Genomic DNA, 22,328 nt, shown 5'->3' with positions numbered 1-22,328 from the left:
TGGGGCCATTTCTCTTGTTTGTCTTCATGTTTGGGTTACATTCATCATCACACACTCTATTTTGAGTCAATGGATCGTATCTATTGTGCAATGGAACTTCAGGTGGCGGAGTGAGTGCTGGAGGTTTAGTTTTGGTGCTGGGTTTACCTCTGCGACGGACAACATGAGACCAGGTCCTGGCTGGGGTTGATGACTTTGGTTTGGCACCAACACTGTTCCAGTGGGAGATATCAGTCAGACCGTCCGGTTTGGGAGCCTCACCAGATATTCCAGAGTCAGTTGGACACATCCAGGGAAGTGTGTCAGCCAGGTCTGCAGTGTGGGATTCCACATCAGCTGTGATCCCGTGTAGAAATATCTGAGTTAGTCCTTTGGCACATGAAGGCTCCACAGCCTGCACAGGAGCTATTCTTCTTAAAGGGGAACTGCGGTATTTTCAACATTAAGCCTCTTTTCTGAGTCGTCTGCAATGTTTTAGAACCCCCCTCACCGCTTTTTTGATGTTTACTGCTGTCTCCGGTATTTGCCTAATTTTGATTCTTCTCAACCTGCTTCAGAATGGCAAGTCATGTGGATGTCCTAAAAGGTCCGTAAAAGCACCATAAACGTCCGTTTTCAAAATCATCAACTCACCGGAGTGGTTACTGGTGTGCACTGGTAATCCATATCAAATTTCGTTGCGAAAAGTTGCTTCTGTCGTGTTTTATTTGGCAGTTCGTTCATGCTCGCACTATTTTCTTAGCGGTGGCGGAGTAATATCAACGAACATCCAGTACAAAATGTCAAATAAAACACGACAGAAGCAACTTTTCGCCACGAAATGGGACACCCTCGATCTGTCTCCAATCTCCCTCTGAAAGGTTCCAGTGGCCAAAAATCCAAGGGTGGTGAGGACCTGGACGTGTGGTGGAATTGGGTTTGATCGGCGTGTTTCTCTCTGGAGTTGTGGCTTTAGCAAGCTGCATATTTGCAGCAGCACAGTCCTTGGGAATCTAAATCGGGATGTCAGTCATTCGTTTGTCTCTATACGGTCTCTTCCAGGAGCCTGACGCGCTAAGGCATCCAAAAGTAGCAAGACAGCCGCTGGTTACACTTCCCATTAACATTGTTATATACAGAGTCAAATTAACCTTCCATTAGTGCAAAATTTAAGTCAAACAGAATAATGTCAGCATCATTATGGGGTAAATGTATATATTTATTTATGTTTGCTTCAAAGTAATTAAATATACAATCCATTAGTAGGGATGCACCGATACCGATACTGGTATCGGGTATCGGGCCGATACTGTTCTAACATACTCGTACTCGTACTCGTTAAAGTTAACAGATACCATGAACCGATACCATGAAGACCGCGATCAGAGGGTGTCCAAGTTCTGGTGTGCAATATACACAAAAATATTTTTATCTTATTTACTATATTAGTACTTTGTATGTACTCATTTCATAATACAGAGGAAAACTCTATTCCTAAAAAAATTATTTAAAAAAAAAAAATCCTCAGAGAACCCATATTTCGCTGTAAACGCAGTTGCACAGGTGGGAATTATGAGACTGTGACACATCAGATGCTGAAGGACAACATGAAAACAGAGAAAGAGCGCTTTCTTGTGCGGAGCAAACCACCAACCACCAGTGCAGAGACTGCCGACAACCCACCACCGAAAGAAAAGAGGGAAAAAAAACTGTCAGCTGACAGTATCATGAAAGTTACCGTCTTATGGCTTCAGTTGGACCGGGGGTGTCAGCAATCCTCAGCCCGAGTGCGTCCTGTCGGGAGAAGTTAGCTAATGCTAACTTAACTGCTAGTTAGCTAATGCTAACTTAACTGCTAGTTAGATAATTCTTCTGCATCGGACTACCTAAGCATCTCCCACCACGCGATTGAGCACCTTCTTCTTTTCCCCGCTACCTGCCTGTGTGAGTTGGCGTTCTCTGCTCTGGTTAAACATGAAGAACAACAGGAGGGCACGGCTCTCTGTTGAACAGGACTTGCGAGTGGCCCTCTGCTCAGTGCCACCGAGGATTTAAAAAATCTGCGCGCCCCGACTCACTTATTTGTAAGTAGGCAAAATATTTACAATCGCACATGTTTCACTGATTGCTGAAATGTTGCATTGATAATTTGTAGTTTAGGACCATGGACAATGCAGCTTCCTTGCATTGACAGTTCTCTGCTGAATTTCTGCTGAGTTTCCTTTGCCTCACTTTTAATTTTGTGACTTGTCTGGTTTAAACGACTGTTGCTGCTTTGATGAAGCCTAATTTGATAAAGTTTCAAATTAATTTTTGAAATATTTCGTTAATAAATATTTCATGAGTAATAGTTGTCTTGTCACATTGTATTTGGCATTAGTAAATAATTATGCACATTTACAGATATTTTACATGATATGAATGATAAGACGTGTTATAAGGACTATTTTGCACAATAGGTGTGCCTTGAGATTTTTACTTGTCCTTTGGTGTGCCTTGGGCACAAAAAGTTTGGGAACCACTGGGCTAGTGAGACCAAACCTGTCCTCCAATTTATTAATTTTTTTTGTGGTAGAAGTATCGGCATCGGTACTCGGTATCGGCAAGTACTCAGATCCAAGTATCGGTATCGTATCGGTTTGAAAAAAAGTGGTATCGGTGCATCCCTATCCATTAGTCAAGCAAACTGATTGGAATAACAGCGGACTATTTTACGAAACTCCTACGACAGGTCTGGATCACTCGTAAATTCTGTTCATACCTGAAAGAAAACTCAAAATACGAAAAGATTGGTGAATGCGCAAATTCTCTTAAATCACTCGTACGGACGATTTAAGAAGAAATCTGTGCGTACGAACGGTTCTTGCATGAGGCCCATTGTTCTGTCCAATTCTCTGTAAACAGGAGGGCTAAAACCGTTTACAAATATACAATTAAAAGAAAAAGAATAAAAGAATAAAATTATGTCCAAGACTTGTGGAAAGAAGTAGAAAGATTTAAAAGCGAATAAAGCAGTAAGCAGCAGGAGGAAGCAGAGACACATCTGCACTCTTCAGAACCAGGAAGTAAAGACGAACAGAAATTTTAAAACCTTCTAATGAACAGGGTCCCAGCTTGTCCTGGGAAAAGTCAAAACTACCATAATCCTCACAGCCCGGACCCTCTACACATCACATATCAGACTGCAGAGACAGAACATGATGGCGGTGTGGAGGGACAAGAGGGGGTGGGGGCTGCTCTGGTAGCTCTCTTTGTCTTCAAGATCTCACTCTTTGCTCTTAAGGCGCTAGCATGGTTGATGCGTCTGTCACGGCGGTGGCGGACCGTGACGTCAAAATGACGTTTCAGGCCTGGCACTTCCCTTGAAAAGACGGCGCAGCGCGTTGTCGTGCACCAGTCGATTTTTGAAACTTGGCGGCGCCAACAACGACAAACCGGATGGACCAATTTGAGACCAGGTTCAGTGAGGAGGTGCGTTTGTACAGGCACCTGTACGAAACAGCACAGGGAGCACGTAAACTCCCAAAACTGGTGCACAGAGATGGGCAGAACTTTGGGGAAAGAGGGAGAGTTCTGTAAGAATGTGTGGAAGAAGCTACGGGACAGATACGTGAAGGCAAAGAAGAGGGCAGAGACTCTGTTGATGCCGGGGGCTTCAGACCTTCACCTCTATTAACTGAATTAAAAAATTAAAATGATCCGAATACTGCAGCAGTATCATTAATTACAGTATTCTTGCTCTTGACAGCGGCATTGTTTTCTTCTCCACTTTCGTGGTTGTAGAATAGTGGTAACCTTAACGTAGCAGCGCCACCTCTGTGACGGAGAAAATTGCAACTACTGGCGCATCGACTTGCGCCACTATATATGGCGGACACGAAATCGTGACGTCATCAACACCGCTCGCGCTAGCAGACGCTGGAACCATGCTAGAGGCTTTAGGCTGCAGCCGTAGTTGTGGTTAATAGAGTTTCCAAAAGTGGAATGAGATGGAGAGATTTTAGTTATCAGGATCCTCTCTTAAAGAACCAGATTCTAAAAAAGGTTTAAGAGGCAGACACCCGTTTACCTTTAATATTAGATTTCTTTTGTCACAGTCATGATGCAGGCTCACATGAAGGAGGCAGGCAAATATAGGAAAATTACTGACTTTATTCTAAACTAACCAAAAGCTCTGAGACCAAGTAGATGAGGGTAGCAATCGTGTCCATCCTGGCACTGCTGCTGATGCCACATGTGATGTCATCAGCTCAGTAATAGCAATCTTTGGAGATTTCAGTCATGTTTCCCTCTCTGCCATACTTCCAAACCATTAAAGGGATAGTTCGCCTCTTTTGACATGAAGCTGTATGACATCCCATATTAGCAACATCATTTATGAAATTTGACTTACCCCCAGCTGCGTCCTGTGAGCCGAGTTCCAGCCGAGTTTTGGCGTTGACGAAGGTAGTCCGGCTAGTCGGCTTCTCAAAACAATATGCGTTCAAAAGAGTAATACATTTGCATCACAAAATCGTTCTCCAGGAAAAAGTCAGATCTCACAATCGCTTGGTGGTATTTTCTCTCCCTTCGTATCACTGCCTGCTGTGCAGACCATGCAGACTGAAGTGCAGACCGAGCAGTCCCCTGCTTCCGAGCAACAAACACCATAACAGGTGCGGCTGTCGGCAGGTGGCAGCAAGCAGTGATGTACAAATACAAGTGAAACATAAAAAACATAAAAAAAAAACAATAAAAAGTCACAGTAAAAGTCAACACCTCAGACTGAATTAAAAGCCAATGAGAAAAAAAGTGTTTTAAGAGAAGAAACATTAAGTGAGTCAGCCTGCCTGATGTGCATAGGTAATTCATTCCACAGCTTTGGGGCAGTGACTGAGAAGGCACGGCCCCCTCTAAGTTTTCTCTTTGTTTTTGGGATGACTAACAATAACTGATCTGCTGACCTGAGAGAACATGAAGGAGAGTAAGGCTGAAGCAGATCAGACAGATACGTTGGGGCAAGGCCATGAAGACTTTTAAAAACAAAAAGAAGAATTTCTTTGAAAGCCAGTGAAGTGATGCTAGAACTGGAGTAATGTGCTCACGTTTTTTTGTACCAGTTAGGAGCCGAGCAGCAGCATTCTAAACCAGCTGTAGACCAGCAAGTGATGCTCGACTTTGCCCAGAATAAAGTGCATTGCAGTAGTCTAAATGAGTTGTGATAAAAACATGGATAAAAATCTCAAAGTGATGCAAAGAAAGAAACGGTTTAGCTTTGGTAAGTTGTCTCAGTTGAAAAATGCTGGACTTGACCACTGAACTAACCTCTGCATCAAATTTGAGATTTCTGTCCAGCCTTACACCGAGGTTTGTTGCAAATGGTGTCAGGTGTTGACTTCTTGCTTCAGTGGCATATAAATCTGACTATCATCATTATGGTATTGGAACACAATACCATATTTCCAAAAATTGATCCAAGAGGAAGTAAGTAGAAGGGGAAGAGAAGAGGCCCAAGAATAGAACCTTGAGGCACTCCACACGTGAGAGGCGCTGGAGAGGACTCGGGAGTTCCAACACGGACACAAAAACGTCTTCCTGATAAGTAGGACCTAAACCACTCTAAAGCACCACCTTGAATGCCCACCCAACTTTCCAGATGAGACAGAAGAATCTGATGGTCCAAGCCAATTACAATCCAATTAATTGTCATACAATCATAATCCAACCAATTCTAATGAATCAAATTCCAAATTAGTTTAATAGATATAAAGCCAATTAAAACAAAAAGTTGCCTTGCTAAGGAAACCATCAGATTTCACAAAAAAAAAATGCATTAGGTGAGGGTGGAAAAAAAACCTCCCACATCATGAAAGTCCTAGAGAATCTGTTGTTGGCAAACCTCAGTGAGCAAGTGAACACCTATCAGGAAATTCTACACTTTTCTTATCATACCAGGGTTCAGGTTGAAGACCCTTAATGCATGTGCTCTCATATGGACAAAGCTGGCATTACAGTGAGCATCGTGTTCTTTGATTTCTTCAGTGCTTTTAACATGATTCAGCTTGCACTGTTATGTGAGACGGTTTAGAAAATACAAATGAATGCTTCTCCAACTACCTGGATTATTGAGTAGGTCACTAACAGACCACAGTTTATGAGATTGAGAAACTGTGTGTTTGAGAAGAGCACCACAGGCCAAATAGGGTATGACACTCATTTCTTCTCTTCACATTGTACACTTCAGATGTACAACTCAGAGTACTGTCATCTTCAGAAATACTCTGGCTGCTCGGCAGTAGTGCGGGGTATCAGTGATGGACAAGAACCTGAGTACAGAGAAGTGGTCAGCACTTTGTGGCATGGTGTGTGAACAATCTCCTAATCTTGAACACAAACAAAATAAATTGTTGTGAATTTTGTGAGAACTATTAATAAGCCAAACAACATTTCCATTATAGAAGATAAAACTAAGTTTAGTGAAGGACAACAAATATCTGGAAATTTACCTGAACAATATAATAGACTGGGGCTACAAGAAAGAACAGAGCAGACAGTAGTTCTTAAGGGGACTTAGGTCCTTAAGTTTCTACACTGAGATGTTGCTTTTTTTTTTACAATATTTCTGTAATGAAGAGTGCTATCTGCTTTGCAGCGATGTGTTGAAACAACAGTATCAGAGTCAATGACTCAAAGAAACTAAAAAAAACATCATTAGCCATAAGTTGCTTATGATAAATCATTCCAAATTAATGGCCGTTATTTATTATACTATTAATTACTAATTTAAAAAGATTACATATTGAAATTTTTTTTGTTTTACTTTTGGATTAAGTTTTTTTAATCTTATTTCATTACAGATTTATTTCCGTTACATTTATTTAAAATTTTCACAATTTATAAAGGCAGTACATTATGGGATCCCATTAAAGGCTGACTTGAAGGGGGTGACATATGTATACATAAATATGTAGATATATATCTACATGTATACATATTTTCAATTTTGTATCCTTGTTTTACCTGAAGTCATCAATCAGCAATTGAGTTATCTACATTACAAATTGATAATAGAACCAAACTCAGGAGGAAACACACACATATCAAAATTTAATTATCACGAAATCACGAGAGCTGCAGTTGCTATATAGCACAATGATTATGATAACAATACACAATTACTGAGAATAGTTTCTTTGTTTGGTATTAATTCTATTCAGTTTTTTTTTTTTCTGTTTACAGGTGAAAGACCAAGAGTATCCATGCAGAAAAAATGTGGCTCGTGTACTCATAGAAGTGGAAGATATAAATGATCACGTACCCATTTTTACCCGTGCTCTGTATGAAGGCTTAGTTTATGAGTCAGCAGCTGTGGGATCAGCTGTAGTCCAGGTTGCTGCTTTGGACAAAGACAAAGGCAAAAATGCAGAGCTGCACTACTCAATTGAAGCAGGTAGGCACTTCAGACAGGCTAATGCCTGCTCCTATGTGTTTAAATTGACTTTACATTGCTAATATTTTTCGTAATTTTTTTCTAACTCTCCAACAGGAAACACTGGAAATGCATTCCAAATTGAGCCAGTTTTGGGTATCATCAGTGTAGCACATCACCTAGACTTGTCCAGCATAGGCCACTATGTTGTTACTGTGAGAGTCACTGACCACGGCACCCCTCCATTGTCCACCACCACAATTGTGTGCATTGCTGTCACTCTATCTGACAATGCCGGTCCAAAGTTTTCTCAGCCTGTGTATCAGACTGAGATCACAGAAAATGCAATGGTTGGGACCTTTGTCACCACAGTTAGTGCTGTCAGCCAGTCTACCCTCACTTATGACATCATGCTGGGCAATGACAAACGTGCTTTTCAAATAAATCAATATAGTGGAGTCATTACTACTCAAAAGCCTCTAGACTATGAGACCACAGCATCTTACACCCTGATGGTCCAGGCTGCTAACATGGCTGGTATGACCTCCACTACTACTGTGTTAATTCATATAGTAGATGAGAATGATAATCCACCAGTGTTCCAACAGAGCCATTATCATGGCAGCATTAGTGAGATTGCACCAATCAACAGTGTGGTCTTGAACTCAGATAATTTACCTCTGGTAATCAGGGCCACTGATGCTGACCACAACCAAAATGCTATTTTGGTCTATGAGATTGTTGAGGACACTGCAAAAATGTTCTTTACCGTGGACTTAGGAACTGGCTCCATTAGAACTATTGCAATTCTAGACCACGAAACATTTTCGACTTTCCGTTTCCATGTTCATGTGAGGGACAAAGGTATGCCACAGTTGACAGCAGACAGTCCAACTGAGGTCACAATACAAGTGACTGATTCAAATGATTCCCCACCTTACTTTACCCAGAATGCCTACGAAACAGTCTTGCTACTTCCCACTTATGTAGGTGTTGAAGCATTACAGGTGTCAGCCATAGACCCTGACAAATGTGTCCCTACAGAACTAACATACTGTCTGAATGATGGTGTACTGGAGAACTTTGCCATTAAGCCCTCCAGTGGAGTTATTGTAGTTAAAAACAGCAACTTCTCCCAAGAGCTTTTTCACTTTAGTGTCAGAGTTTCAGATGGAAAATTCTCCAGTACTGTCTTAGTAACAATACTTGTCCAAGAAGCTCAGGACTCTGATCTCAGCTTTACTCATAGCATCTATCTTTCATCTGTTATAGAGAATGTATCAAATATCACTGATGTGGCTGTGGTCAATGCTGTTGGCAACCATCTCAATGAGCCACTGAAGTACGCACTGCTGAATGCTGGTACACAATTCAGAATTCGTCCAACATCTGGTGTTATCCAGACCACAGGCATACCCTTTGACCGTGAAGAGCAAGAATTCTATAAACTGATAGTTGAAGCAAGAAGGGAGCACGATGATCTCCACGTGGCCAGAGCTGTGGTTAAAGTTCAAGTTGAGGACATAAATGACAATACCCCTGTGTTTATTGGACTCCCTTATTATGCAGCTGTTCAAGTAGATGCTGAACCAGGATCACCGATTTTCAGGGTCCTTGCAGTGGACGGGGACAAAGGCATCAATGGAGTGGTGTCTTACTGTCTAAGGGATGACCACGATCACTTTGAGATTAATCAGCAGACAGGAAGTCTTAGTCTCAAGAGAACTTTTGACCCTGACTTGTCCAATGTGGAATATCAACTTTTGATATATGCAAGAGATGGTGGTTATCATCCCCTTTCATCAACTATAGAGTTTCCCATCACTGTAGTCAACAAAGCCATGCCTGTCTTTCGGAAATCCTTTTATTCCGTTTCTGTGAATGAGGATGTAGATGTGCACACACCTATCCTCTGCATTAATGCTACTAGTCCTGAAAATCAAAACATAATTTACACGATTGTTGAAGGGGATCCATCTCTTCAGTTTGATATTGGGTTTGATACTGGAGTCATAAGCGTCATCCACTCTTTGGACTATGAAGCAAGATCATCTTACCATCTTACCATCAGAGCCACAGACTGTTTGACTGGTGCCCATGCTGAGGTTGATGTAGATGTGTTTGTCCAGGATATAAATGATAACCCACCTATTTTCAAGAAGATGTCCTACAGTGTAGTTTTGTCTGAAACAACTGTCATTGGAACAGCAGTACTTCAAATCACTGCCACAGACAAAGATTCAGAGAAAAACAATGTTGTTCACTACCAAATATTCTCATATGTACATAACAGAACAGACTATTTTCACATTGATAGTAGCAGTGGATTAATTCTCACAGCACGTATGCTTGACCATGAGCTTGCCCAGAATTATGACTTTATTGTCAGAGCCACTGATAATGGTTTCCCAGCATTGAGTAATGAAGTGTCAGTGACTGTCATGTTGAATGATATAAATGACAATCCTCCAGTCTTTAACCAGCTGCTCTATGAGGCATATGTAAGTGAATTAGCACCACGGGGTCACTTTATAACCTGTGTCCAAGCCTCAGATGCTGACAGTTCAGATTTTGACAATTTGGAGTACAACATTTTGTCAGGAAATGAAAGAATGAATTTTGTGATGAAAAAAAATACAGGAATTATCACATTATCTGGCCACCGTAAGCAAAGATTGGAGCCTGCCTACACCCTCAATGTTTCAGTGTCCGATGGAGTGTTCACCAGCACTGCACAAGTTCATGTTAAAGTGTTGGGGGCCAACCTGCATAGTCCAGTGTTCGAAATGGATTTGTATGAGGCAGAATTAAGAGAGAATGCTGCTGTCGGAACCAAGGTGATACAGGTAAGTACTTTTGATGTTCAACATTATTTCTTTTTGTATATAGTCTTTGAATAAGGATAGTTTATATGTAACTCTATTGACAACATTTTTTTTGCCAAATTGCAGGTGAAGGCAACAGATGCAGATCCTGGAGTGTTTGGCCAAATCATTTATTCCTTTCTTAATGATGTGAGCAATGACAAATTTAGCATTGATGCAAGTGGTCACATCAGCACATTAGAAAAGCTGGATCGTGAAGATCGAGCCACCAAGGACATTGTTATTACGGTGGCAGCTCAGGATTCAGGTGGCCGTTTTTCTTATTGCGCAATACAACTTAATCTCTTAGATGACAATGATAATGCACCTCGCTTTATTGCCACAGAGTATCAAGCTTCACTAAAACATGATGTGGCTAAAGGTTTTTTGGTGACACAGATTCAGGCTTATGATCCTGATGATGGCACAAACGCAAAAGTAAGATATTCACTTTATAGTGAGGCGCATGTCCCTGTGGCAGATATTTTGGAGGTAGACCCAGACAGTGGTTGGATGGTCACAAAAGGCAGCTTTAGCCACTTGAAGAACTCTGTATTATCTTTTTTTGTGAAGGCTGTGGATGGAGGAACTCCAGTTCAACACTCTTTAGTGCCTGTCCATATCCATGTTCTTTCTCCTGATGCTTACATTCCTTTCTTCAGCCAGCATCATTACTTGTTTACCATACCAGAGAATACACCCATAGGCTCAGTCATAGGAATGGTTCAGCTCATCATTCCTCCTGAAAATACCTCACTCTCAACTACTTTTTCCATGGTTAATGGAAACACTGGAGAAAACAACCAAGATAGGGTGTTTTTGGTGGAGAATCATACAGGAGTGATTAAACTTGATAAACCCTTGGACCATGAGGTGATTGAAAGATTTTACTTCAAAGTCACTGCCATAGGACAACATACCAAGCTAGATTCTGTGACTAATGTCAACGTTGAAGTAAAAGTTTTGGACCTAAATGATAACAAACCAACCTTTGAGGCCAGCTCTTATTTTACTACTGTTATGGAAGGAATGACCGTTGGAACCAGAATCATTCAAGTCCAAGCACGTGACCCAGACTCAGGAGTCAATGGCCACATAAAATATAGATTTGGGACATTAATCCAGTCAGAAGGGAATTCAAATACATTGACTAGTACCTTTAGTATTGACAGTAACACTGGCTGGATATCCACACGCAAGGCTCTTGACCACGAAACCAATCCATCCTACATGTTTACAGTAGTGGCCTCAGACCTTGGCGAGACCCTGTCTCTTTCCAGTACCACCACTGTGACAGTGGCAGTGTCAGACATCAACGACAACCCCCCTAGGTTCATGAAGAACCTCTACTTTAGTTCAGTTAAGGAGAGTGACCCCCCTGGTCAAGTGGTGGCTGTGCTGAACACACGGGATGATGACGGCTCTGCTGTTAACAGACATGTCACCTACCACATCACTGGTGAGTATAAATGTAAACATCTGTTAATGAAATGTTAACATACCGATGTATTTGTTGGAGTCTAATGATAAAACAATTAACAGTATGTTGACAAAACAACATCATAAAAGGGTGTTGTTATTCATGCAACATTCAGTGACTGCAACTGGATCTTCACAAACAGCCACTAGTTGACAAATTTGAGAAATAACTACAATTTGGACCATATCCAAAGGTATCTGACAACTGCTGACAAGAAAGTAAAAGGTTAACTTTATTTGATAACTTTTTGAGAGGATTATTTATGTAGAGCATTGATGTCTATTTAATGCTCCTGTCATAGGTACTATGTCCATATATTTTTTATAACATCTGCTGTGTGTTGTTTTTCTACGTTACACTGTGCATAAGTTGATATGCGAATTCACCAATACACTTTAAATGTCAATATGAATACATACACTAATACATTTAGTTTTATTGCCCTTCTTGCAAAACCGCCTCTAAGGCTGGATCATTTTGCAGTGAATTTATATTTAAAAAAAAGATGACTACCCCCATTATAAGGATTAAGATTCAAGATTCAAGATTCAAGATTTATTGTCATTTGTACAGAGAGACACTGGGTCATGCTGTGCATTGAAATTCTTGGTGACAAGGCGTCGCCAACAGCATTAAATAAAGATAAGTAGAAAAATTGTGCATAAAAAAGACAAAACAAGTATAACTGTGCATAAAAAAAAAAAGTGAAATGTGCAACTATATATATATATATACACATGTGAGAATATGTACATAACTAAAGTGGCTGAGTGCCAATGAGTTACTGGTTGAGTAGCCTGATGGCCTGGGGGAAGAAACTGTTCTTTAGTCTGCTAGTCCGAGCCCGGATGCTCCGGTAGCGTCTACCAGATGGCAGAAGGTTGAACAGTCCATATGAGGGGTGGCTATGGTCCTTGGTGATTTTCCGTGCTTTTCTCAGGCATCTTGTGTGGTAGATGCCTTGCACGGGGGGGAGGGAGGAGCTGGTGATGCGCTCAGCTGTCTTCACCACCCTCTGGAGGGCCTTACGGTTTTCAGCAGAGCAGCTGCCGAACCATGCAGTGATGCAGCCAGAGAGGATGCTCTCGATGGTGCATCTATAAAAGTTAGTGAGGGTTTTTGTAGACATGCCAAACTTCTTGAGTCTCCTCAGGAAATAAAGGCGCTTCTGGGCAGTTTTCACTGTCATGTCAGAATGTCTACTCCAGGTTAGGTCATCGCTGATGTGCACACCGAGGAATTTGAAGTGGGAAACCCTCTCCACCTCAGCCCCGTTGATGTGAATTGGGGCGTGCCCCTCCTGCTGTTTCCTGGAGTCCACAATCATCTCCTTCGTCTTGCTGACGTTTAGAGAGAGGTTGTTCTCTTGGCACCAGGTAGCGAAGGTACTGACCTCCTCCCTGTAGGCAGTCTCGTCGTTGTTGGAGATGAGACCCAGGACGGTGGTGTCATCAGCAAATTTGATGATGACGTTGGAGCTTAAAGTGGCCACACAGTCATGTGTGAACAGGGTGTAGAGGAGGGGGCTGAGCACACAGCCTTGGGGGGCTCCAGTGCTCAGGGTAAGTTCGGAGGAGGTGAGGTTCCCCATTCTCACCACTTGGGGCCTGCCCGTCAGGAAGTTCAGGATCCAGTTGCAGATGGAGTTGTTAAGACCCAGGATCTTGAGCTTGGGGACGAGCTTGGCAGGCACAATCGTGTTGAATGCAGAGCTATAATCCACAAACAGCATCCTCACGTATGTGCCCACTTTATCCAAGTGGGAGAGGGCGGTGTGCACCGTCAGTGCGATGGCGTCATCAGTTGATCTGTTTCGCCTGTAGGCGAATTGAAGAGGGTCCAGGGTGTCGGGGAGGGAGGAGCAGATGTGTGTCCTGACTAGCCGCTCGAAGCACTTCATGATGGTAGAGGTCAGTGCTACAGGACGGTAGTCATTCAGGCAGGAGATGGAGGGTTGCTTGGGGACAGGAACAATGGTGGTCTGTTTGAAGCTGGTGGGAACCACAGACAGACTCAGGGAGAGGTTGAAGATGGAGGTGAATACCCCCCCTAGCTGGTCGGCGCACGCTCTGAGGACTCGGCCTGGGATGCCATCCGGCCCTGCTGCCTTCTGTGGGTTAACTCTTTTGAAGGCTCTCCTCACGTCGGTCGTGGACAGGGTCAGAGTGCGGTCGTCCTGGTCCTCAGCTAGCCTCACTGCAGGGGTGTCGTTGCTCGCCTCAAACCGAGCGTAGAAGGTGTTGAGCTCGTCTGGGAGAGAGGCGGCGGGCGGGGCATCACTGCTATTCCTTCCTCTGTAGCCTGTGATGGTGCGTAGTCCATTCCACATGCGTCTGGGGTCAGGGTTGTGGTAGACAGACTCCAGCTTGTCCCTGTAGGCTCTTTTGGCATCTCTGATGGTCTTCTGGAGGTCGTATCTGGATCTCCTCAAGGCCTCCAGGTCTCCTGAGCTGTAGGCAGACGACCGTGCCAGAAGTTTGGCACGTACTTTGCCGTTTACCCAGGGTTTCTGGTTGGGGAAAACACCTGACGGTGACCTTCGGAACGACATCATCAATGCACTTGGAGATGTAGGCAGAGACAGAGTCTGTATATTCGTCGATGTCTCCATCGGCTGCATCACAGAACATCTGCCAGTCTGTAGTCTCAAAGCAGTCCTGGAGGATGGAGGTCGATTCTTCACTCCAGCGTTGAACTACTCGAGTAACCGGTTTCTCTTGTTTGAGGCGTTGTCTATAGGCGGGGAGAAGCAGTATGGAAATGTGGTCTGACTTTCCAAAGGCAGGGCGGGGGAGGGGTTTGTAGCTGCCCCGCAGTAGGGAGTAACAATGGTCGAGAGTCTGGTCACCGCGAGTTGGAAAGTTAATGTGCTGGTGATATTTAGGCAAAACTTTCCTCATCATAGCTCTATTGTAGTCGCCTACCACAATAAAAGCTGCCTCAGGATGAGCATTCTCAAGTCCAGTTATAATCCTATGCAGGTCCTCAAGCGCGCTGCCTTTGTCCGCCAGGGGGGGTATGTAAACAGCTGTTATGATGGCGCAGCTGAATTCTCGTGGGAGGTAGAAAGGGCGCGCTTTTACAGTCAATAGCTCCAGATCTGGTGAGCAGTGTGTTGTTAAAACTGCTACATCCGTACTCCAGCGTGAATTAACCATAATACACACACCCCCACCTCTGCTTTTGCCTGATTCCGACGTCCTGTCCTGACGAAAGGTAGTAAATCCAGTCGGGGAGACGGCGCAATCCGGCACCGAAGAATCCAGCCATGTTTCTGTGAACGCCAGCACACAGCAGCTGGAAATATCACGCTGAAAGGAGATCCTTGCGTGTAGTTCGTCCAATTTATTGTCCAGGGATTGAACATTGGCCAGCAAAATGCTCGGGAGTGGCGGGTTGTTGCGGTGCGATCGGGATCTGCAGAGAATACCGGCCCGTTTTCCTCTTTTCTTTCTTCTTCTCCGGCGTCCAGGTAGGAACGGCAGGACAAAGGGATCCCAGCTCGCGCACTGTGGAGTGTTTAAAAAGTCCGTATCCAGTAGTGAACGGATCGCCAAAAGTGCTTGTCGGTCATAGTGAATGAGCGACAGTGCCATATTTACAAAAGAAGAGACTATACATATATAAATAAACAAATAACTTAACGCTGTTGACGGAGCCATCGTCAGTGCGACCATCGCTTACGGCGCACCAGTCACAGAAATTATAATATATATATATTATATATACATATATTGTCTCAATATAGTAATGGATTCATAGTGAAGCTCAAACTGGCTGGTGGAAGGTTTTCTCAACCCATTTTTGCTCCAATTATCTAACAGGAAATCAATAATTCAACAATCATCTGTCAGTTGATTCGTGGATTACCTTTAGATGTTGATGATGAACCAGTTGACGTTTTAATTCAACCATATCATAATGTTGATTCAATATCATTCTATCAGGTTTTAATCGATTGAAAAGTTGGCCTACTACACATTGAATCTTTGCAGTTAAAGTAAAACAAACTGCATGCTATTTGTTTTTATATTATTGATTTCCCAGGAAATCTCTTTTACATTGCTGATATTGGATTGATAAAGTTAATTAGTCATTATAAGAGTATTTAGTAGTTTCACTTTGGTCAAAGACTTTATAGTTATCTCTACACTTTAGTTTAAAACCTCAATGTACAGCAATCACAACATAATGACAGACAAGAACGACAGACAAGAACTTCCAGGAGTTCTATTATGTCTTAAAATCCTATAGAGAAGAATATCAGAATCACAATCATATTGTCCATTGTTATTATTATTATTATAACCCACTATCAGTCTCAAAATATGTTGGTCTATATGTGTCAATCTGGGACATGTATGACACATACAGAGCATAAATGATGGTTATGAATCCCAGCACTGACATTCGCAACCAGCAGTTCTCACAGTAAAACATACACGATGATCAAAAACAACTTATTATTTATTTATCCAAGTTGGAACAATCATCAAATAAATAGTACTTTCATTGATAAACACTATTGTCTACTAAGCTAATCCTATATACAAGATAAACAAGGAATGGGAGAAAGACCATTAGTCTGTAGGTGTATGTGTGTGGAGAAGAGGGGAGGACACTGAGACAAAAAGGCAGCTGTGATTATGTGATGGAGAGGGCACAAGATGGCAGCTGTGATTATGTGTTCAGTAAGTCATAGTCTGTTAGCCAGAGAAGCAACATCAATGGGGTTGGGCAGCCCAAGTGTTACCTGGACATTTCTGGTCTCTTTGTCTGTGTATGCATGTTTCCAGCATGTGAAAGTGAATGGCAAAATTATATACGACAGAATAGACCGTGCAGGGCGCGATGTTCAAATCCCTGTCCAGTGTCCGGTGTCCAGTTCTGGTTAACAAAGACTTTGAGGGTTAATGTGTGACTTATGTTTAAAGGTGCCAGGTTAAACAAAGGAAGATGGTGAGTTTGCATGCAAGATCACATCTAACATCAACTCTATTAAAATGAACCTTACTTTGTGAACATTATCACAATTAAATCTTAGAGAAAACAAATCAATGCGATGTACTTTCAAAACAAAGGATGTCCTATGCTTAGCCATGTGGAACCGATGTCAATGCTTATTGTTACTACAGTCTTTGGAAAATGTTCAGTCCTTGAAGAAAAGGACTGGAAACGGTCCTCTGTCCAGTCAAGGTTCAATCTTTGGTGTGAATCCCTTGTGCTGTCAAGAAGAAGGATTCTGGTCACTTCCTCTGGTCCTGTTAGAGTTAGCACTCAAGCTAACTCTGGATCATCTCAGTGGACTCTCAGCTGTACTCGGCTTGGCTTGGTCAGCTGAAAAGAGGGTCTTTGCTGGCTGTGTGTAGAGTGAAAACCCACTGTTCCATGACATGGGCAAAAACTACACTGCTCTGAGTTTAAGCGTTTCAGACAAAACTAAGTAAAAATACGAGCACAGTTCTGGAACATGCTTATTTGAACACATTCACACACCACACTGATCTGAGACTGATCTTAAGTAAAAAACTGATTCAGGATTTAAGAGCTGTATGTGGTCCTTCAGTCAAACCCTGAAGCCTCTTCAGAAATGGTCTCAATGCAAGGGTAGGTATCAAGAGGCCTTTTTTCCCAGGGACGGGACACAAAAAGATGCCACAAAAGACTTCAAGACAAGATGTTAAATATAATATAATATAATATAATATAATATAATATAAATAATATCGAGATTGGAAACACTTCAAGAGGTAATCTTTGTCAGGTGCATTAGGTTGTATTGGTCCAGTATGAGTATATTTATTCACAGAATATGTGTGTGTGCCGGTCTTTTTCATGTGCATTTGTATTAGACTGCTATAGATGTTCTATAGAGGATGAATAAAAAATTGAATGAAAATAGTACTACTGATAGTAATATTGATCATAATATAGAAAATTGTTAAAGGTGCCGTCTGCAACTTTTTTTTAGTCATATTAGCTTGAACTGTCATGGAAGTAGAATATTAAATAGGCTGTTTAGTAAAAATCCTGAATTCTGTAGCTCCCTCTAAAGCCTGTAATCATGCTTGCTAAAACCGAGTGCTCCCGGCTGTTTTTAACCAATCACGTTCGGGGGGAGGAATCGCTACCTGTCAATCACAGCTTGTGCACACGCTGCTGTCGAGCCCGCCCCCCTCCCCCCATTCACGCACACGAAAGTTCTCCCAGTCAGAGACCGGATTGATATCGGCTTCTTAGCGAAAATGGCGCAGCAGCCGAAAAACCCAAATCTTCCCATTCCACCTTTGCCAACAACTGCCTACACACAACAGTCACCAACCATGTCTTCCATGCTGAGCGTGTGAGTCTGCCCCTTGTGTGCGCGCACACTGGTGTGAACTCACATGCACAACCTCGTCCACAGAGGGGGAGGGGTTTGGGGGGCGGTTTGGAGCTTGGTAGAGGTTGGGGGAGGGACCTGAAAGTTGTATCAGTTCGAATTTTCCGACTTTAGACTCGGAATTTTGAAAATCTGCCGACGGCAGCTTTAATAATAATTTTAATGAAAATAATAGAGAAAGAAACAAGCAAAAAAAACATTTTAATTTGATGGAAAAAAAGTGTGCATATGAGAACAAGTCTAATAGATATATGGCAAGCTTTCTTGACCAAAAACAAAATTCCAGGATTATAGCACACGCTAGGGATCCCCAAAATGTGCTTGGTGGTTCCAGCAGAAACTAGCATTAGACTAGATTTCAACGCCCTTGTACTTTTGCTTTAACATTTTTTCTCTTTTGTTTGTTTAATTGTTTTCTTAACATAACCTTTTCTACACTGGCAGTATGTTTGGAATATTTTGATGCAGGCCTCTTCTATGAACTTGTCTCCTTTCATTTCTGACTGTGTTTTGCATAGATGGGAATTATCGTGGTGTATTTGCACTTGGTCTGGTTCAGGGTGAATGGAAGATGTATGTGAAGGGTCCACTGGATAGGGAGGAGCGCAACCTCTACATCATCAACATAACTGCTAGCGATGGACTTTTTGTTTCCCAGACAGTAGTGGAGGTGACAGTGACCGACACCAATGACAACAGCCCCATTTGTGAACAGGTTATTATTGAATGTATTGTTCTTTTAAATTTAACCAAAGGAAAAACTGTGAGAAAAATCTCTGTAATTTGGTAATTAGCCTTACATAAGTCGTAGATATAATTGAAAGTTTTCATTGTCACTTAAAATCCACTGCCTTTTTTTTTTACATGTGTGTATATACGTGTCTGTGTTTGTGTATGTGTGTGTACATGTGCATGTCTGTTTGAAGGCAATGTACACTGCCTACATTAGAGAGGACCTCCCGATCAACAGTGTGCTGCTGACGGTTGGAGCAACAGATGCAGATGTGGGCATCAGTGGTCGGATCCAGTACTCACTACATGGTTCTGGATCCCAAGATTTCAGCATGGACCCAGACACTGGTATGGATATAGTGTAAACATGTAATCATGCCTGTAAAGTTTGCTTTTACTTGGATATTCATAGATAAGAAAAATTCAGTCTCGAGTGAAATGCTGAAAGAAATTAGCCTGGTCAACTGATTATTTTACTGCTTTCACATTAATAGTTTGTTGGACATACTGTGTGCCCCCCCCGCCCCCCCAACCCCCCCCCCCCCCCCCCCAATATCTTAATGTTATATAATTTTTTTTCACCTGTCCAGGTGAGATCAAGTCATCAATAACTCTGGACTATGAGGTGACACCGAATTACCAACTGGTTGCTCAGGCAACTGATGGTGGTGGGCGGTGGTGCCGTGCTGAGGTGCAGCTAGCAGTGGCTGATGTGAACGACAACCCACCCATTTTTACTCTGTCTCAATACACTGCCAGTGTCTACGAAGATACAATCACCAAGGCCCTTCTCACTCGCATTCAGGCTATAGATCCTGATGAAGGTGATGATGATACTAGTATTAGTGCTCTCGAGTTATTCTACGTTGTATAGCACCTACCCAGTATTTTCCAAATAAGAAACATCCTGTTCTACAGTAATGCTGAAAAACTAGTCCAGTGATTTACCTACTCCAGGCTGAACTATTGTAATTAATCTCCTAATGCATTTTTCTCTTGCAGTTTGTGCTTTTTTGTTTCCGTGTCGCTTCTGAGTTGCGTTTCTCTCTCTTTTGCAATTCATTTTCTTCCTCTCCCTTCCCCCTAACAGGTCAATCAGAATATAATATCAAATAAAGCTAAATACAGGGGGAATAGGAAAACAAAGGCTTAAAGTGGACATGGCATGATCATGCTATCATTGAATTCTGAATATGGGGTACCTCTACATTAGCTTTGCAAACTTTAAAACTCCAAATATGTTGTTACTGGTTCAGCATGATGGGGACGTGCCAGAGTGAGAACTGTCATTCCTGTTGGTGTGCTGAGAGGGTCAGGGAAGGCCATGTTGGTGACTTGTGAATATGCATTATTCCAGTCAGAGAAACACACATTGTTTTCAAGCATGAGAACACGTCCCTCTGTTAGGTATGTGTTCGAGCTGTCACAGGGAAGTCGCAGGAAAGTTTACAGTAATATGCTCTGCACCTGCTTGTGTGAGTAACTCTGTGTTTCTGAGGTGTTGTAGACATAACAGATGGGTAGGTTCATTTTTCCTCTATATACATTTATTAAGACAATAAATTACCATTAGGCACCTAAGCTGCTTTTTTACAGTGTAACCATAATGTTTGTACCAGAATTTTTCACACGTCTAATCCAAACCATTTGAAGTTCATATTTGTGCCCTTTTTTGTTGGAAAAGTGTTAACTGTTCATTTTCCTCGCAAACCCTGCGTCATACTAATACTTTTTCGTAAAACTGTCATAGGTGAAGCATAGCAAACAAATTTAAGCCTTTCCTTGACTGTGTTGCTAGCCAGGAAAAACAAACTGCATCCACTAATCCAAGATTGGTGGGTCTTTCCGGAAGCTGAAAGTTGTCAACTTGCCCTCGCAAACAAAAACATATCTTCCTGAAGCAAAAACAGAGTACTGTGCTCTGAAAAGTGCTAGCATTTACCCGTTCCTTGGAGTACAATCACTTCTGCTTTTCAAATGCTCACAGTGGATAATGCGCACTGCCCAGAGAATTCCACCAATCCAGCCGTTTACTCATTGTGAGATTGAAGTGAAAAAGTTGAGAAAAAAGTCTTACAAGTGAGAGTTCAAGACAACAGGATAAAACAAGTTCCTTTTGAATAAAAATACTAAAACATACAGCTCTTTTTTGAGCTTTTGGTGACATTTGAGGTGACAATATGGTGACAAGAAAGCCAAAAGTGGCTGGATAGTGCAGTGGTAAGATGGCTGCCTTTCATGTGGGTGACCTGGTGTTCACATCCCACCTTGGCAAGATCCCCTTACCTACCTGGGATTTGACTGTAAGTCGCTTTGGATAAAAGCATCTGCCAAATGCATAAACATAACCTTCATTACTTTCAATACATCGTTGCAACACTGCAGTTAAGATGGAAAACATGGAAAAGCATGCCATGAGCCCTATAACATATGTGGCAAAGTTAATTGCATTGAGCACATACATATAGAGTCCTGAAAATATTCAGTTTTCTGTCAAAAAACTAACAGGGACCCCTTCCATTGAACTTTTTTCATAGGTGACCTTTGACCTTATATCACATCCACACCTACATCCTAATCAGATATACGTCTAATGACCATTTGACCTAATACAACACATCCCTATTAGTTTTTTTCCTGTCATCCAAAACGGTGATTACCGGGTACACACCAATATTCCTCTTTTCAGAGACATGGTGTTTCACTTGGTCAACTTATGAAAAGTGAGAGATGTCGCTGTGTGATGAATGAAGGAGAACTGAGAGATCTTTTGATATTTCATAATCTCATTTCCTCACTAGTTTTTTAAAATTAAGACACTGTAGATGACATATTATTCCAGGAAAAGATGTTTGTCACAAAGACAAATTATGATGATCTGGAAAGCATTTAAATTGAGGTCTTTAAACTTCTAATGTGCATTTTATTGTCCTCTTTTGGCTGTTAAAACAGGTCCAGGTCGGATGGTGATTTATTCCCTAGCTGATTCTGCTGGGGGTTTTTTCTCTATTGATAAGTTCTCAGGCATTGTTTTCCTGGAACACATTCTCGACCGTGAAGTCCAACCAGCTCATCAGATAACAGTCTGTGCATCCGATCAGGGTTCACCACTGCCACTCTACTCACTGGTCAATGTCACAATAATTGTGTTGGACATAAATGACAATCCACCTGTGTTTGAGCACCGTGATCAGCTGACAACGGTGCCAGAGGATGTGCGAGTAGGTACTGAGGTTCTGAGAGTCTACGCCACCAGTAAAGACATTGGGACCAATGCTGAGATAACTTACAGGATCAGATCAGGCAATGAGCATGGAAAGTTCCACATCCACTCACTAACAGGTAAGTGAGGATGTGTGCTGGTTTAACTGTGGTAATGACTAAAGCCCTATTCGGACGGGACTAGTTTAATGGGGGGACCTGGGGTAAAGTAATAATAACCGGGAAATCTAGTCCCGTCCGAACGCGCCATGTCAGTAAAGA

The 22,328-nt window shown here is 42.2% G+C and overlaps 1 protein-coding gene across 7 annotated transcripts in view; it reads left to right on the top strand.

The window, feature by feature from the left end:
- Positions 1-22,328, top strand: part of LOC142388681 (protocadherin Fat 3-like) — a 248,293-nt gene that overhangs the window by 126,760 nt on the left and 99,205 nt on the right. For 6 of the 7 annotated variants that reach the window (XR_012770319.1, XM_075474223.1, XM_075474224.1 and 3 more), the window contains 7 exons: positions 7,198-7,408; positions 7,505-10,233; positions 10,339-11,710; positions 18,632-18,828; positions 19,040-19,193; positions 19,436-19,669; positions 21,798-22,187. Coding sequence is in view for 6 of the 7 variants with exons in the window: in XM_075474223.1 (XP_075330338.1) it covers positions 7,198-7,408; positions 7,505-10,233; positions 10,339-11,710; positions 18,632-18,828; positions 19,040-19,193; positions 19,436-19,669; positions 21,798-22,187 (5,287 nt within the window). In the remaining variant the exon portion in view is untranslated. Of the gene's footprint in view, positions 1-7,197; positions 7,409-7,504; positions 10,234-10,338; positions 18,150-18,631; positions 18,829-19,039; positions 19,194-19,435; positions 19,670-21,797; positions 22,188-22,328 lie in introns of those variants that run through there. The other variant, XM_075474227.1, reaches the window with a different exon arrangement.

Source organism: Odontesthes bonariensis, chromosome 9 (genome assembly GCF_027942865.1).
Source record: "Odontesthes bonariensis isolate fOdoBon6 chromosome 9, fOdoBon6.hap1, whole genome shotgun sequence".
Lineage (NCBI taxonomy): Eukaryota > Metazoa > Chordata > Actinopteri > Atheriniformes > Atherinopsidae > Odontesthes > Odontesthes bonariensis.
The sequence above is the reverse complement of the archived record's forward strand: the minus strand, read 5'-3'. Positions and strand labels throughout refer to the sequence as shown.